Raw genomic sequence first — 18,213 nt, 5'->3', positions numbered from 1 at the left:
TCTTGCTATCTTCGAATGGGCTAGTCACTTGTTTATTAAAGTTTGCATGTGGGTAGGAAGGTTGCTATTAATTGGATGGTCTTCGATGGTGCAGAATTGTGATCTGGTTGCTATTAATTGGATTTCATAGTTGCTATTAATTGGATTTCTCTTAGCACCTAGCATTTTGCTTGAGAGAATGAGTGGGGCAAGCTCATGGTGAGTGTCTTTCTTAAATCAGTGAAAGTAGAGTAAATAATGTCATTTGTAGATAGAAAAAAAAAGGTCAATATCCTATTATAATTATAATTTGACATATACGTGATATGGTGCAGTAAAAAAATATACATAATATTTTTTTTTTGGTGCTGATATATATGATGTTGATTTTTTTTCATCAATAATTAATATTTGTTATTCTATCATATAAAGTTACTTAGTTTAGATAAATTTATCCTTAATGATATAATTAAATATTAAAATCATTTTTATTGATATAATCTTTATCTGACAGAAAATAAAATATTAATATAAATATTATGAACTAGGCTAACAATCTAACATACTATATTAGTAATATTTATTAAGCAAAGAAAATATTGTGTCCCATGGGTATGGAGTATCAGAAGATTCATGCTTGCCCGAATGATTGCATATTATACAGACATCAATTTCAAGAAATGTCGAAATGCCCTAGGTGTGGGGTATCACGTACAAACTCAAGGATGATGAGGAGTGTAGTAGTGATGAAAACTCAAACAAGGGCCCCCCAGCGAAGGTGTTGTGGTATCTTCCGATCATTCCAAGGTTTAAGCGTATGTTTGCTAATGGAGACGATGCAAAAGACCTTACATGGCATGCAAATGGGAGAAACTGTGATGGAATGCTTCGTCATCCGGCTGATTCCTTGCAATGGAAGAAGATAGACCGTTTGTATCCGGATTTTGGCAAAGAGGCAAGAAATCTTAGGCTTGGACTAGCCACTGATGGAATGAATCCATATGGCAGTTTAAGCACGCAACACAGTTCGTGGCCAGTTTTGCTAGTGATTTACAATTTGCCTCCTTGGTTGTGTATGAAACGAAAATACATGATGTTGTCTATGATGATAACGGGCCCAAGACAGCCAGGAAATGACATCGATGTTTATCTCAATCCCTTGATTGAAGACCTTACAAAGTTGTGGGACGAAGGAGTTTTAGTGTTTGATGGGTTTCGGAATGAGACATTTAATTTACGTGCAATGCTTTTTTGTACCATTAATGATTTTCCAGCATATGGGAATTTGAGCGGTTACAGTGTTAAAGGCCATCGTGCATGCCCCATCTGTGAAGAAGACACAAGCTACATACAACTGAAACATGGAAGAAAAACAGTTTACACTAGGCATCGACGTTTTCTTAAACCTCATCATCCTTACCGACGATTGAAAAAAGCATTTAATGGAAGTCAAGAGCATGAAAATGCACCGGTACCGTTGACCGGTGACCAGATTTTCCAGCGGGTTCAACACCTAAATACAATATTTGGAAAGGTCCAAAAGAAAGACAAAAATAAGACTTGCATATGGAAGAAAAGGTCGATTTTGTTTGATCTTCCGTACTGGGTTGATCTAGATGTTAGACATTGTATTGATGTTATGCATGTGGAGAAAAATGTATGTGATAGTCTCATTGGGACGCTCCTTAACATTCACGGCAAGACAAAAGATGGTTTGAATACTCGTCAAGATCTAGCTGAGATGGGTATTCGAGCGTCGTTACATCCAAGGTCTGATGGTAGAAAAATATACTTGCCTCCAGCTTGTCATACTTTGTCCAGAAAGGAAAAGTTCAGTTTTTGTCAATGCCTACGACGGGTCAAAGTTCCACAAGGATACTCTTCAAATATTAAGAGCCTTATGCATTTGAAGGATCTTAAGTTGGTAGGCTTAAAGTCTCATGATTGTCACGTCTTGATGCAACAATTGTTATCGGTGGCCATACGAGACATTTTGCCTAACAAAGTCAGGCTTGCCATAACTCGGCTGTGCTTTTTCTTCAATTCTATATGTAGCAAAGTTCTTGATCCTGTGAAGTTAGACGAACTGGAAAATGAGGCTGCTATTATATTGTGTGAGTTGGAGATGTATTTTCCGCCTGCATTCTTTGACATCATGGTTCACTTAATTATTCATCTAGTCAGAGAAATCAAATGTTGTGGTCCTGTTTATTTGCGGTGGATGTATCCGGTTGAGCGATACATGAAGATCTTAAAAGGGTATACCAAAAATCTACACCGTCTTGAAGCATCTATTGTTGAAAGGTACATTGCAGAAGAAGCCATTGAATTTTGTTCAGAGTACATTGAAAAAGCTAAACCTGTTGGGCTTCCCGAGTCTCGGCATGACGAAAGAGTAAGAGGTAAGTGTTCAAGAGGACTGCATGTCATCACTCCAAGTGTAGAAGATTTGCAACAAGCTCACTTGTATGTGTTGAATAATAGTAATGAAGTTTTGCCATACATAGTTCGTCATGAAAATTTAGTCAAACAAAGTAATCCAAAAATGTCGAAGAACTCAGTGTTGAAAAAACATAACAAGACTTTCCTAAATTGGTTTAAACACACAATCTTGGCTGATGATAATGCTTCTGAAATGTTGAGAAAGCTAGCAGATGGGCCTAAAAGAAATGTTATAACTTGGCAAGGATATGATATAAACAAGTATTCCTTCTATACAAAAGCACAAGACCAAAAAAGTACAATGCAAAACAGTGGGGTTACCTTAAGGGCTGAATCTCAACACTTCGCTAGTGTACATGATGACAATCCTTGTGTAGCTTTCATCCCTTACTTTGGTTTCATTGAAGAAATTTGGGAGCTTAACTAAGTCAAATTCACTGTCTGTGTTTTCAAATGTAAGTGGGTTGACAGTAATACCGGTGTGCGGACCGATGATGTGGGATTTACGTTGGTGGATCTTAACAAACTCGCATACCAGAATGATCCTTTCATTATGGCAGAACAAGCGAAACAAATATTTTATGTCGAAGACCCTTGTGATCAAAGGTGGTCAGTGGTTTTACATGGAAAAACAATAGGTGTCAATGTTGAAGATGATTATTCATACATTGATACTTATGTTAGTCCTTTGTCCACACAATTGTCACCTAATGTCGTCAGAGAAGAAACTGACGATGTTCATGCTAATCGTAATGATCACGATGAAGGAGAATTAATTAACATTGTCTAATGTAATTTTTTTTTTATTTTGTACTTAATTTCAATTCATTTAATTACATTCATACGCATTTATTTTTTATAACATATTGAATTAATGTTTTTTTTTCACAGCCAAATGGCTACACAGTCAAACTCTCCTCCGCCTCCTCCTCCTTCTACTGGTGTAGCATCGCATTCGTCGTCACCACCATTGAAGCGGACTAGAAAGGCCTCACGCTTAAGATTATTGGCGACTAGACCAGTTGGGGCAGAGAGACCCCTTGTCCATGTGGATCCTGTTACTGGCAAAGCAGACGGTCCCCACAGCAAGAAATTTAGAACATATTTAGGGATCGTTGCTCGTGATAAGGTGGATGTCACATACGAAAATTGGAAGCATGTCCCTATTACTCAGAAGGATTTGATATGGGAGGATATTCAGGTATCATGTATTATTTCATGTTCCATATTGTTTGTTAGCCAAATATTTGAATTTAGTATTAATAAAACCTAATTTACTCTTTGTTAGGCTGAATTTGATATCCCTGAAGCATCTGATTTAAGGACAAAAAAGAAAATACTTCAGACTGTGGGGGAGCGGTGGAGACAGTTTAAGTCTGATTTGACGTCGAAATGGGCACTTGCAGCTGACAAGGATAGTGTTGATGACACTGTATGCAAAATGTACGGCATTAGCAAGGAGAAATGGACCCAATTTTGCCAGAGCCATAGAGACCCTTCATGGGAGGTAACTAATTTGGGATTTTCATTTTTTTAACTTTAAATGAACTTATTATAATACATTGTAATCATGAGTTTCATTAATGTTTCATTTTTACAGAATGTGCGAAAAAAAGCACAGGCCGTCCAAAAACAAAACACTGCCCCTCACGTGATGTCTCGTAGGGGTTATGAATATTTAGAAAAAAAGTTGATGGATGAGAAGAGAAAGAAAAAACTAGAGGAAGCAACTCAATCCGGAAGCACTGACACCGTCATTGATCCTCCATCTCCCATCAAACGACACGTGAAGTGGAAGCTAGCCCGCACCAAGAAAACTGGTGACATGACATCTGAAGCAGCAAAGGAAATTGCTGACAAGATTGTAAGTCACTTTCAATTCATAATTGTAATTATTTTTTTTATTGTGTGATTAAGTATAGAATAAATGTGTTCTTCACAGGATGCGCTTGAGGAGCAGGCCTCACAGGGTTCCTTTGTTACCCATGGACGTCATGATATACTGACTGCTGCCATTGGGCGACCAGAACACCCTGGTTGTGTGCGTGCTATAGGAGCCGGTATAACCATCAAACAATACTTTGGATCAGCTTCAAGGACCTCCTCCATTGCTCCCGAATACCTGCAACAGTTGACGCAACAAATCAAGGACCAACTAGAGGATTCAATCACAGAAAAAGTCACTCGACGACTAATGTTATCCCTCAGCCAAATGCAATCACAGGGACTCGCACTGCCTCCTGAACCTGATGTTGGTCCTTCAGCTGCTCGTGTCAGCACAAAGGAGAGTTGTGTTGATCCCTCAGGGAACGATGTAGACACCGGTGACTCATACAAATGTGGGTTGTATATTGAAGAATATCCTTCTCGCCTGGTTGCCCTGGGAAGAGTTTATGAGGGATCTACAACAATTCACAACATTCCTTTGCTGCATGATCAAGTTAAGGTTGGTGTTGAGGAGATTAGAGATGTAGATGCTCCCATTCCTGTACCCACTAAAGAGGTTAAGGTCATGGGACAGGCTCTTAACACATTCCTTGCTTGGCCGACACATCTAGTCAAGCGTTTATCAGAACAGGTATTTTAGTGTCATTAAATGCTTATTTTTCCAATTAAAATGTTTACTGTGATTAAATTATGTCAATTAATTATGTTGGATAAACAGGGAGCTGTGAGACCCGCGAAACCTGCAAATAGGCCGGATGATGAGGTCGATGATCCGCTATATCTAATGACATTGACCATTCCACAGCTTTTTCTGAAGCCATTGCAGGTTATGTGGGATGCTATCTTGTTTGGCCTATTTAATGAAAACTTTCCCTTGTACATAAAGCATGAAGATCTGTCTGAAATTGCACATGGTGGTCAATGTCTCAGCATATCTGTTATACAGTTGTGGATTCTGTAAGTCAATTTAGATTATTGTTAGTTACCTAATTTATTGTTTTACCTTCATGCATAATTTACTTTGTGTTAACAACAATAGGCATATGACTGAGACAAGTATGCGAGCTGGGAATATCGATGTGTATGGATTCCTCGAGCCACAGTCTATCCAGAGATCTGGCCAATCACAATTTGAATCAGAAAATTACATTAAGGACTGGATGCAAAATTCAAAACGGGATGTGTACCTAGGAGCCTACTTGAATGGGTAACTTAAACTCAACAAATGAATTTAAATAATGTATAATAGTATAATAACATATATTGGTCTCCACTGCAGTGCACATTGGCAAATGGTCGTCATTTTACCTAAGGAAAATGTTGTCATTTGGTTTTGTTCGTTGCATAATAAGCCAGACAACTACCTCAAAGGCATAATTAATAGGTCAGTGTTGTTTTTTAATACATTTGCATTAGCATTAGTCAGGTAAATCAAAATTTTAAATGTACAATAAGAATCTATGTTTGTATTCAATAGTGCTTTGAAAGGACTTGACGATACTCAACAAAGTAAATCCAAGCCTCCTGCTAGGTGGATTGTTGTTAAAGTAAGTTATTTAAACAATATGTTTTCACTTATATTTTAGTATTGTGTAGACTAATTTGTACTGAACGTTGCATATCTAAATTTCATAATGTATTTAGTGTAATAGACAAAAAGGAAGTACTGAGTGTGGGTATTACGTCATGCATTGGATGTCAACTATAATCTTAGGAAATTTCCAGAATAATTGGGAAATGGTAATTTTTGATTCACCAAATTTCATATTATTATGATTGCTAATATATTATTAACTTATGTTTTATTATATCATGCAGTATTTCACTGATCCTAGACCATTGGAACCAGAAAGATTGAAGGCGTTTCGCAACCAGTGGGCAAAGTACTATTTGAAAGTGAAAAATGAAACTTAGGATGTTTAGACAATCTTGTAATTGTAGTTTATATTTACTTGCTTAATTTACAATTCATGTCTCAACATTAAATATGTTTTAAATTCATAGTAATTAGTAAATTTCTTATTGAATTTTCTGGTAAAAACTGTTTCAAAACAGAATGAAAATAAAATGTTGTGTGGTCTGATTTTAAAATTTGCAGGTTATTTTTGGGATTTATTGAAAAAACAGACATCATGTTAAAAGTAAATTTCTAAAACAACATCGGTCTTTAAAAAAACTGATGTGAAATGTTACTTACAACATCAGTTTTTTTAAAAACTGATGTTAAATGTCACTTACCTCAACATTTTTTAACATCGGTTTTTAAAAAAACTGATGTTGTAAGTAACATTTCACATCAGTTTTTTTAAAAACCGATGTGAAATGTTACCTACAACATCAGTTTTTTAAAAACCGATGTCAAATATCACATTTAACATCGGTTATTTTAAAAACCGATGTTAAATGTCACTTATAATATCAGTTTTTTTAAAAATCGATGTTGATTTATAGATTTATAACTTTTTTTTTCATAATTCATATCATATAACATCGCCTATTTAAATAACCGATGTTAAATATCACTTACAAACATCAGATTTTTAAAAAACCGATGTGAAATGTTACTTACAACATTAGTTTTTAAAAAACCGATGTCACATGTCACATTTAACATTGGTTATTTAAAAAACCGATGTTAAAGGTTACTTACAACATCAGTTTTTTAAAAAACCGATGTTGATTTATAGATTTATAATTTTTTTTCCATAATTCGTATCATATAACATCGCCTATTTAACTAACCGATGTTAAATATCACTTACAACATCAGCTTTTTAAAAAACCGATGTGAAATGTTATTTACAACATCAGTTTTTAAAAAACTGATGTCACATGTCACATTTAACATCGGTTATTTAAAAAGCCGATGTTAAATGTCACTTACAACATCAGTTTTTTAAAAAACCGATGTTGATTTATAGATTTATAATTTTTTTTTTCATAATTCGTATCATATAACATCGCTTATTTAAATAACCAAAGTTGTATTTATTAGTTAACATCGGTTTTGAAAAACCGATGTTAATGATACTAATTTTCACATCGGTACTTTCAACATCAATTAATAACCGATGTTGAAAGTCTTAAATAACCGATGTTAAAACCTTATTTTCTAGTAGTGCTTCCACTATTTGATTGCTCAAATACAGTAAATTAAGAAACCGTAGGTTGAAAGTTTAAAAACTTTTCATTGATTAATTTCAAAAGTTGGTATCGTGTAACAAAATGAATAAAAATAAGATATTTCTAGCTACAAAACATACATATATAATAAGGAGTGTTATAACATAGATGTTTTCCTAAGCAAAGGGAAATAGATACAACCCCAAAGTATAAACAAAAAGACTTATGGTGATAAAGTAAGATGATTGAATATGCATGTGCCAAAAGTCCTAAAGTCTAGGTCTACTCTAGTATCAAAATACATAAAAAGAAAAAGATCCTAGTAGTTATCACAAAACCGCATGTCAAACTAAACCCCAAAAGAAACATGATGAAGGTGAAGAAAATGATATCTCCATCATCTCCATAGGTGCTGCCATTTGAGCCTAAGAATTAAAATAAAAGGGTGAATCTTCCTATTTCATTAAACAACACATAGAAGGACTCAAGAAGTCACACACAATTTATTAACCAAAGTGATGTGGTTGTTTACCGGGTCTCACAGGATTATAGTTAGGATGATTATTGGAAGTACACCTTTCCACCATGGTACAATGATAGACTCTCACCAATCGATAATGACTTGCTTCAATCAGGGTTGCCAAGCTGGCTTTGTGACAATAGTCACTACTCGATGCCACATCCCCAAGGACAGATACATCTTGTGATCATTTCCCAAGTACTAATATGTGGTCATCCAACAACTCTAAAGAATGACTCCTCAACAACTCTCTCGAGTGAGATTGTCTTATAAATCAATGTGGGTTTCATTGTCACAATACAAGATGGTGTTTCACAAGCTTTACGAATTCTTTAATGACAATCTCTCCTCTTATATGAACACAATTGTCTCAACATAGTCACACCTCACAAAATATAATCACAAGGCGGAAAATCCTAGAAGACTCACTTCACTTTTGTGATCACACATCACATGCGTCTCCAATTAATCACCAAATATATTTGATTATTCAACCTACATCTTTTTCTTATTAAAAACAATAAAAGTCCAATTATATCCTAACCAAATAACCCACACATCTACTTGTTAGGTTTTAATTTTTGGGGTGTTGATATTTTTTATGAAACTAAATTTTAAATAATTATTAATAGTAAAAACTAGTCATTATTAGTTTTGTTTATCATTTTTGTTAAAATTTTGTCTGGTTCCGTTCTTGAAGACATTATTTTAAAATACGCTTAAACCTAAACACGTTGAATGTGATTTGTCAAAACTCTTATTGAAGTTTTTTCTTTCTTTTTTTACTTTTACATTTATAAGAATTTAAGAATGTCTTAGCATTCCTTTTTTTTTTTTCTTGGGCGGGGGGTAAAAGTCTTGGCATTATAATAGTACTCAAGAGATCTCTATTGAAACCGAAATGTCTGAACTTATTAGTAAATATTTCGATTTCGATCAATTTAATTAGTTATATAGACTGGATATTTTTTTTCTTTGATTTTCACAAAAAAGGCTGATTGAAAATTCCCTAAAAAGTTAGAAAACAAAAAAGTTTAACAACCATAATAATCACTGAATATATTCTTTGAATTTAACAAAAGAGCTGGTTGAAAATTCTCAAAAATAAAATAAATTAAAAGAGTTTACGAACCAGAATATAAATGAAAAAGCACAAAAAAAGGCTAGGAGGAGGGCTTGAAACTCCGACTTTATGATTGCCAGCCACACGAACTAACAAACCGAGCTACTCCAGATTTAATATTAATTAATACTACATTAGATACTTCTAAATATTGTTTGCGTTATGAAAGAAAGAATATTTTTTTATATTAAAAAAAGAATATTTTTATATTAAAAAAGAATTTTTTTTATATTAAAAAAATATTTTTTATATTAAAACAGAACATTACTTTAAACCGAGTTCTCATGTAGTATTATTCATTGTATTCTTAAATTTTGTGATGTTAAAAAAAGATCATTTTTAAATTACGGTTCATAAATAAATATTAAGATATTAAATTTATGTTAATTTATCAATATATTTTTATCTTAACAATTACTAAATTGGAGAACATTTATTTGAAATGAAAATTTGTCTTTTATTTTGGACATGATATAATTGTGGATATTTATTATATTTAAGCGTTAATCAGAATTCTTGAGTTTGAATGTTGAGTATACAACTATATTAAATATTTAGATGAAGATTTTTTTTTTATGATGATCTTATTCAGATCAAACAAAATTATCTCTAATAGAGAATATTTGTGGTCTATAAAAAATTATTATATTTAAGTTTAAATATAATTTTGATCTTCTTATTTTATTCAATCTATAATTTTAGTTCTTTTATTTTAAAATAATGATATTTAGTCAAACCTATAATTTTGGCTCAATCCTAAATTTTGCTTTAAGTTTTTTTTTATCCAATTGAATCCTAGATACTTAGATATAACATTGTATTCATTTAAGCTACCACTAAGAAATGATTTAATTAAAATGTAAGAAATAAAATAAATAATTATCATGAAAATTAAAGATTGAAACAAAATTATGAAAATTTTAAAATAGAAAAACCAATTTTTTTGTCTTAAGTTTGAGACCATAATGTTCCCTTATCTATTAGGTTGGATACTAATTCTACTGGCCATCAATGAAATTTAAAATATAATGAGAATTGAAAACCAGTCATTCACTAATGTTCTTACACACATATAAATGCAACTAGGTCTTATACCACTATATTAATTCTTTGAATTCCAAATATTTTTATTGTAAAATAAGAGATAAAACTTACATATTTAACAAAATAGAAAAAAAAATATTATTATCTAAAAATTGAGAGACTAAGATTAGGTATTAAATAATATAAAGCCAAAATTAATGAAAACACATGAATTAGAGGTAAAAAGTGTTAACAATACACTCTCTAATACAGTTTAGCATTGATTAGAATTTATTAAAAATTATAAAATAGTAGAAAATCATTAAATAAAAAGAGATATATAAAAAAAATATGATTTTTAATAAATAAATTTTAGTTAACCGTAAAAACTTGTTCAAAATAGCATATTAGACACTTTTCATAACATTTCTGATTGAAGTTTGATTCCTCTATTTTAGTTCTGTGCCCTTTCTCATTTCTCAGTCCTTTCGTTCTCTGTTCGGTGTTTTACCTCCCATGAAACACCTCCTGCAATTCGTGTCTACCACTTCTGTCAATCTCACCAGGTTTCTCTTTCGCCGTGTCTTTTATCCATTCTCCACTTTAAAATCCACGTAAATAAAAAAAATGCATATTATGTTGTGTACTTTTTCTTGAAAGGTTACATTTTTAATTTTCCTTGTGTTAATTGATTTTTTGAATAAATTTAAAATGTTGCACCATACTTGTTGGAGCATGTTAATCGAATCTAAATCCATCTGGGGTACCTGAACTGACTAAGAATGTTGTAGCTTTGCAGTGTTTCTGAAGCATTTGAATGCTAAGACATTGGTTTGTCCAACTGTGAAAGCAATGGGGTCTAAAAGACCCTTTTCAAATTCATCAAAACCCTTGTCACCATTTGTTGAGGACACGAAGAATGTGAAGCTTAAAGGGTTGGAAGCAAGCCCTGGTTCCAAGAAGCTTGTTGTTGAGGTCTAATTGATGTTTCAGTAACATTGTCTTTGTTATCTACCTTTGCGTATTGTAATCCTGTTCCCCCCCCTTTTTTTCGCTTTTTCACTATACATTAATAATGTAGGAGAATGATGTTAATAGCTATTCGATTGAGATTCAGAGGTTAAGAAATGACCCAACAATAGTAGACACAATGACTGTTCATGAACTCCGGAAAACCTTGAAGTAAGGAGATGTGTATTTTTCTTACCAAGTAGCTACCTATTGTTTTAGTTTTAGTAATATGCAATATTGTTGATGTTATATATCTTGGGAATGGTTTGAATTCTCAGGAGATTTAAAGTCCCTGCCAAAGGTCGTAAAGATGATCTTTTGTCTGCCTTGAAGAGTTTCATGGACAATAACATGTGCGGTATACATTCTCTTACTGCTTCTGGGGGAAGGATGGAAATGAAGAGTTTTTTTTTTTTTTTCGACATCAATTATTGTCTCCAAACAGTTTCTTCCTTTCTTTACTTCTTATCCTTTGTGTTGCTCTTTAGAAACAAGCTCAAGCTGTGTAATTCTAAATTTCTAATGGTTAGAAAGTATGTTCATTTGCAGAACAAGATTCTCATTTACAAGAAAAACAAGGGCTTTTAATTTCTTCTGAAAATGCATCTGTAGAAGTGAAGGCTAAAACAGTATTGGATGAAGACCATATTGAAAATGTCAATGAAACTCCAGAGATATCTGAACTTAACCAGGGTAAGAGAAGGTTAAACCAATCAGAATCTGAGAGAAAAACTATCAAAGTGACAACCAAGAAGAAAGTTTCATTGAAATCAGATGAGGATTCAGGTACTTCTGCATAATACATAGAGTCGTTAACTTTCTTCATCTAAAAAACATTACTCAAATTTTACTTTTTAACGCCTTTCTTTTTCTGAATTGTCAATTGACTCAATTTTGGTTCAAATGTCGCTCATTTAGCTAAGGATCAATCATCAATATTATATGGTTTTTTCCCCCCCAGATTTTAAGCCTTCCAGGGCAAAGAAAAAAGTATCTTCAGATTTTGCTAGCATTGTTGTACAGTCAGAGGAAATCAGTACAGCTACTATTCAAACTGAACCATGGACAGTTCTTGCCCACAAGAAGCCTCAAAAAGGTTGGATTGCATATAATCCTAGAACTATGAGACCCCCATCGCTTGCTCAGGATACGAAATTTGTCAAGCTTTTGTCATGGAATGTCAATGGATTGAGAGCATTGCTAAAATTAGAAGGATTCTCAGCACTTCAACTTGCCCAAAGGGAAGACTTTGATGTATTGTGTTTGCAAGAGACTAAACTGCAGGTAGAATATTGGCAGTCTTTTTATGCTTCAGAGTTATATTTTCCAAGAGTCCTCGGTTTCAGTTTTGTTAGACATGTATAGAGAATAATTGCAAAGTTGGTTCTTTTTTTCTTGTGTTTGACTATTTGAGCTAGTTTATAAGTGCTTCTTTGTGTTACATTGTAGTAAAGTTATGTATATTTTGATGCTTGTTGAAGGATTATGCTAAATATTGGTATTTATAGAGAATAGCAAAGAATGTATATCTGAAAATTGTGAAAGATGTGAATCATGAGAAGCTATTCCTAACAGCCATAGTTGCTGCCTTTTATTATCTATCAACCATGATGAAGATGTTTCTTGTTTGTATGAAAATCCATGGTGCTCATGTTCTGGTTTGCCTACAGGAGAAGGATATTGAGGAAATCAAACAGCGTCTAATAGATGGTTATGCTAACAGCTTTTGGACATGTAGTGTTTCTAAGCTTGGTTATTCTGGAACAGCAATTATCTCAAGGGTATGTTGACTGTGTTCATCCTGCCTCTTCATATTTAATGGAAACTTTTAAGTTTTAACACATAATATTAAATTATGTTTTCTACTTTTAGAAGAAAAAGCTGTTTATAGTAGTGATTATTCCTTGTACAATATACTCATGCCATTTTTGTGGAAACTTAATGCTTAAGGCTGCATAATGTTTATGTGATGATGTGTTGTACACATTTTTTAGTTAAATTTTTAGCAATGAGATTAATGATAATGGAAAAAAATGATTCTGTATATAATTGAGGTGAAGCCCTTGCTGCCTACTTTAGTAATATTCTTTTTCAACCAAGCTAAATACTAATTACATTTTTTTTCATACTGATTGACATGATTTTCATTCTGTTTGATAGCCTGGACATTTGCATCCTCATTTTATAAATTGCAAGAATGGTGTTCATATTAATAACTTTTTCTAATATTGTTCAATTCTGGCAGATCAAGCCACTTTCAGTTAGATATGGTCTAGGTATACCAGATCATGATAGTGAGGGTAGACTTGTAACTGCTGAGTTTGATACATTTTATTTGATATGTGGATACGTCCCTAATTCTGGAGATGGCTTGAAAAGATTGGTAATTGTATTAAAGTACTTTTCTTTCATTATATTATGCCCATTTCATTCTGAAAATGTATCCTCATCCAACTAATCTTTCTGTATTTGAATCTAGTCTTACAGGGTGACTGAATGGGATCCATCTCTCAGCAATTATTTGAAAGTATGTGTAGCTTCTTTCCCTCACCTAGTAGGATAAGGCTTAATGTGGTGTTGTATGTATAATGGCTCCTTTAACACTTATACTTTCTTGTCTTGTCAGAATACACCATCCATCTTATGATTCGTCTTTTCCTTTGTCAACATAGACATAATTTTTTCTCATGTTGGCATCTGCTGGAAAAATTTGTAATGTTATTGTTGTTACATTAAATTACTTACCAAATTATCTAATAATGTTGGGCATTTGGAGCATGATTCTTGTTTCAGCTTCAGCTATGATCTGTGTGATCTTAGAGTAACAAATTCTTCTACGTAGTAGTTCTATATCTGAAAATCCTAGTATTGTGATTCTATAAGTATGAGCCCAAAATATTAATAATGTTTGGAAAGCATCACTTTATTTTTACAAAAAATTTGAAGAAGAGCAGGATGATGTCCAATGTTGTATACCCTTTTTCCATCTTTTTTTCCTTGGTCATTGCTTACTATTCTTTTCAGGTAAAAATGCTTCTCTCAGAAGGATTATTACCATTTTATTAAAATAATTTTGTTATGTATTATTAGGATTAATGATTCTTTTTATGCTGGATACAGGAGCTGGAGAAGTCAAAACCTGTAATTTTGACTGGTGATCTAAATTGTGCTCATGAAGAGATAGATATATACAACCCTGCTGTAAGTGATTCCGATTTACTATTATCCCTGATAACCGTATCAGATTTAAGCCTTAGTAAATAATAGCAATAAAACCAGACACTTATTTCTGGTAGAAATTACTGGATTTAGAAGAAGTAATCAAGAAGCTAGTATGCATCGTCAAATTTCATTTCAAATATAATTCGATCTTCTCATTATGGCTTGCTATAAAATTCGAAATCAAATTTCAGTATTACATTTTTTAATATTTACTTTGAAGAGTTTTACATGTAAATATTTACAGATGTATACCGAGTCACCTGATGGGATATCCTTGTGATTGTTAGGTTACAAGCTTAAGCTGTTAGCATTTTCTGTTCAATCATTTTTATAATTTGCTTGATATTTTCCCTGATGAAAAGGTGGACTGATTTTGTCTTAAATTAAGTGGCCTGCTGTGATAACTGATACTCCAAGTCTCATCGTTCTGACTAGTGAGAGCAAGACATCTAGTATGCCATTCAGTATGTTTGAAATGTGAATGCCAAGTGCATAAAATCTGTATTGATTGTTACTTATATCCATAGGGTAACAAGAGAAGTGCTGGGTTTACAGATGAAGAGAGGAAATCATTTGCAAAGAACTTCTTATCTAGGGGATTTGTAGATACCTTTAGAAGGCAGCATCCTGGTGTTATTGGATATACATATTGGGGTTACCGTCATGGTGGACGCAAGTTTAACAGAGGTATTTCTAGCACACTCTTAAAATTGATTTATTATATAATTTACTGTGTGTGTAGAATCTAGTGGTATTATGTATAGATATTAATAAGATTTCAATTCAACTGCTTCACTTATCTTTTACATGATTGTGTTACGCTTTTATATGAGCACAAGCACATGCATATTTTGCTCACATGGTATTGCTAGTTCTCCATTGCTCCTTAGTCCTTACCCTTTGCATATGTTCCTCAATTTGTTTGCTCCTTCTAGATGGGAGTCGGGTATTCCAGAGACAAATGCACTCAATAGGATTTCACAATTCTACACAAAAGAAAATGCATGAGTTTCCATTAGTCAATTTCTGTTCTGTGGATAGATTTATGCATTATAACTGTGTTCTTCCATCCCTCACATGCCATAAGTCACCCCTGTGGGGGTCTTTACCATTTTTTTCATGTCTATGATTATCTAATTAAAATTTGCTTGTTATGAGAATTACTTTTGAGGAAGTACATACATGACACAGGTAATGGTGCGTATTTCTTCAATTAGTCTAATAAAATACTTAAGTTCCTTTTTCTCAGTTTTGATTGCCTTTCATGTAAACTTCCTTCTTTGTTCTCTCGTTGATTTGTTTCAAAATTTAAAAACAGGGTGGCGTCTTGACTATTTCCTTGTCTCAGAATCCATTGCTGACAAAGTTCACGATTCATACATTCTTCCTGATGTTACCGGTAGTGATCATTGTCCTATTGGCCTTGTTGTCAAGCTTTAGTTTTGCTATCCAAGCACCAAGTTATGGGCAAGCCTATATTATATACTGCAAGCAGGGATTTTTGCTTTTTTGTCTAGAAGCTTCAACTTGGAAAAATCTGTAATCCTTGTACATACTATATCTTGATTTTGACTTGGCTAACAGATTTTGACAGGGAATCAAGTCCTGTTATGTTAATGAAATGAACTTGCAGAAATTTGAACCTCCCAACAGATTGAGAATAAGTGTATAATTGCTTTAGTCACGTAGATGTCGATCCACGTCTTTTAAAAGTATTTTATTGTAGCCTGTTTTATCATTTGAGTGGTTTAACACGGTTTTGGTCTCTCACACGGTCCCTAAACGTCCTCCTAGACATGCTATAAGCAGTAGATGTGTTAGTCTTCTAATGACTCATGAAAAGGAATTTGACATTTTCCAAATATTTCAAATTGAGGGAAAACGTCTGAGGCAGTTACATTTTTGTTTTTCTGTACCTGAGGTGACCTTGAGAGTTTGATCACCTTTGAGAGTTTCATGATTGTCAGCAATGGTGGACCATCCTTTGGTCATACATTTTTCTTTATGCTTTCGAACTTGTGTTACACAAATTCAATATAATTTCCCTAGACCGTCTAATTCATTTTATGTATCCTCGATAAATTTTGCAGGCATTATGTTTTCCTGAGTTCAAATTCAAATTGCGATGAGAATAGAAAATACTAGCATGAAAATGTTTGTAGAGTGAGAAACGGAAACTAAGTTAGTCAGCGGGTCAAGAGGTGTTAAGGAGAGCCATAGCAATGCCCTCTAATGAAAGTCGGAGTGGCAATAGCGGCCTAGTCATATTAAAGATATTGAAGATGTTGTTGACGGGTAATTAATTGATGCACTCCTCTTTTTTTTTTTTTTTTTTTTTTTTTTTTTTTTTTTTTTTTGTTTTCTTGGTGCATCTCCAAAATTTCTAATATTCCCTTCTTACTCTTCCTCTCTCAAGCAAACCCTAACTGTTTCTCCCCCAAGCCTTCATGACCTCCGCACGCAACCACCACCAACACTGCAACAACCAACGCCACTTCCACATTGCACCAAACCTTCCATTGTGCTGCCACCCAAACTACCCACCACCGCCACGTGACCCATGGACCTCCAAGCATTGCATCTCATCACTTTCATAGTTACATATTGAGTAGTTTATAATACAAATGTATTAAGGATTATTCAATTCATAATACATTTTTATGAGTCACTTGAAAAGATCAAATCAGGTGAGTTTCAACCATCTAATTAATTTGTTTAAGTGGAAAAGTAAAGCTTAGTGAAAAATAAATCAGGAGCAGAGGACATGTATATCAGAAAAGATAGCGAGGACATTTCAGCCTTGAACTCTGATTACAAAGATTACTAGCGACGTTTCTCTGTTATGATTACTGTGAGAGGGTTGTAGTTGTGCCACTTTTTGTGAGTGCGAAAACTTCTTTTTGTAGTTGTGGCACAGTAGGAATAAACTTGTTTTCAATTCCAGAACTCCTTGTTGCGAGTAGACCCTTCAAAAGATGTTTCCAAACTCGAGAAACTTGTTCCAAGGTGACAGTATCCCTCAAGAGCAAGCTCAGATTCCAGTATTGTGGAAAGCTCCACAGAAAGGGTTATATAAGATACATGTCGAGATAAAGAATAACATAGGCAGGAGCATGAGTTTGATAGTTTGTGATTCTCAAGGGGAAGTAATAACCACCACAATAAAATTTATGGAGTCAGAGCTCGAGCCGAGGGTAGTTGAAGCTTATGCTTTTCGTTGGGCATCTTCTATGGTTGTAGATCTTTGCCTCCAGGGAGTAACTTTTGAGACAAATTGTTTACACCTTAGTCAAGCATAGAGCTCGGGGGATAGGGGGAGGAAATCTATTCCACTGCATAGTTGAAGATGCTAGAACATCAAGTTTAAATACTGAGCAGCGCTAGTATTAAGAAAACCATGATAAGTATAACATCAAGTTTTATGTTATCTGCAAAGGGCATAACACAACCCTCCTCCTTAATCCGGCCTTCAGACCTGCTATGAAAAGACACTGGTCGAGTTGTATGTTTTTTTTTTTTTTTTAAAGATTAGGGCTGGTGTCCCTTAAGAAAGAGAATTGCTTGGGGCACCGGACACCTAACGAATTTCCTAAATGCTGAAAATATGGTATTTTCGGTTATAAATAGCAGTAGAATTTTTTTATTTCTGCTTTTTTTGTAAAATTTCTGTAAGTCAGTGTATGTTGCTTCCATTAAGGGCTGTTTGGAAGCCTATTTGTTCTCTGGTGGTGTACGTGTGTTGGTGAGGAGTATACGGTAAATTTTGGTTGGTTTTCATTGCCAGAGAAGAAGAGGTACGCGAAAAAATTACGGATTGGCGATC

General features: G+C 33.7%; 2 protein-coding genes and 1 long non-coding RNA gene across 6 annotated transcripts; all 3 read left to right on the top strand.

Annotated features, from left to right (window-relative positions):
- The first annotated feature begins 3,316 nt into the window (after positions 1-3,316).
- LOC114375810 lies at positions 3,317-5,096 on the top strand. Its single transcript, XM_028333678.1, has 5 exons — positions 3,317-3,622; positions 3,710-3,928; positions 4,022-4,285; positions 4,364-4,965; positions 5,087-5,096. The coding sequence occupies exons 1-5, from the start codon at positions 3,317-3,319 to the stop codon at positions 5,094-5,096; spliced, it is 1,401 nt and encodes a 466-aa protein (XP_028189479.1).
- Positions 5,097-6,067: 971 nt separating this feature from the next.
- Positions 6,068-6,379, top strand: LOC114371618. Its single transcript, XR_003658064.1, has 2 exons — positions 6,068-6,108; positions 6,187-6,379. It is a non-coding gene; the product is annotated as an uncharacterized LOC114371618 (long non-coding RNA).
- A 4,198-nt stretch (positions 6,380-10,577) lies between these two features.
- Positions 10,578-16,040, top strand: LOC114393380 (DNA-(apurinic or apyrimidinic site) lyase, chloroplastic). Of its 4 annotated transcripts, none has more exons than XR_003662556.1 (12): positions 10,578-10,723; positions 10,949-11,132; positions 11,239-11,339; positions 11,447-11,526; positions 11,718-11,954; positions 12,130-12,452; positions 12,839-12,949; positions 13,414-13,551; positions 13,648-13,695; positions 14,289-14,369; positions 14,946-15,077; positions 15,709-15,845. XR_003662556.1 is itself a non-coding variant. In XM_028354704.1 (12 exons), exons 2-12 carry the CDS (start codon positions 11,010-11,012, stop codon positions 15,828-15,830), a joined length of 1,524 nt encoding a protein of 507 aa, XP_028210505.1. In that variant the 5' UTR covers positions 10,578-10,723; positions 10,957-11,009; the 3' UTR covers positions 15,831-16,040. The 4 variants fall into 4 exon arrangements, 3 of the variants coding, with proteins under 3 accessions (XP_028210505.1, XP_028210513.1, XP_028210495.1); XM_028354704.1 differs by having other exon boundaries at positions 10,957-11,132; positions 14,918-15,077; positions 15,709-16,040; XM_028354694.1 differs by having other exon boundaries at positions 10,579-10,723; positions 14,918-15,077; positions 15,709-16,040.
- Positions 16,041-18,213: the final 2,173 nt, after the last annotated feature.

The sequence above is a fragment of the Glycine soja genome, chromosome 2 (genome assembly GCF_004193775.1).
Source record: "Glycine soja cultivar W05 chromosome 2, ASM419377v2, whole genome shotgun sequence".
Lineage (NCBI taxonomy): Eukaryota > Viridiplantae > Streptophyta > Magnoliopsida > Fabales > Fabaceae > Glycine > Glycine soja.
This window is presented reverse-complemented; position numbering and strand designations above follow the sequence as displayed.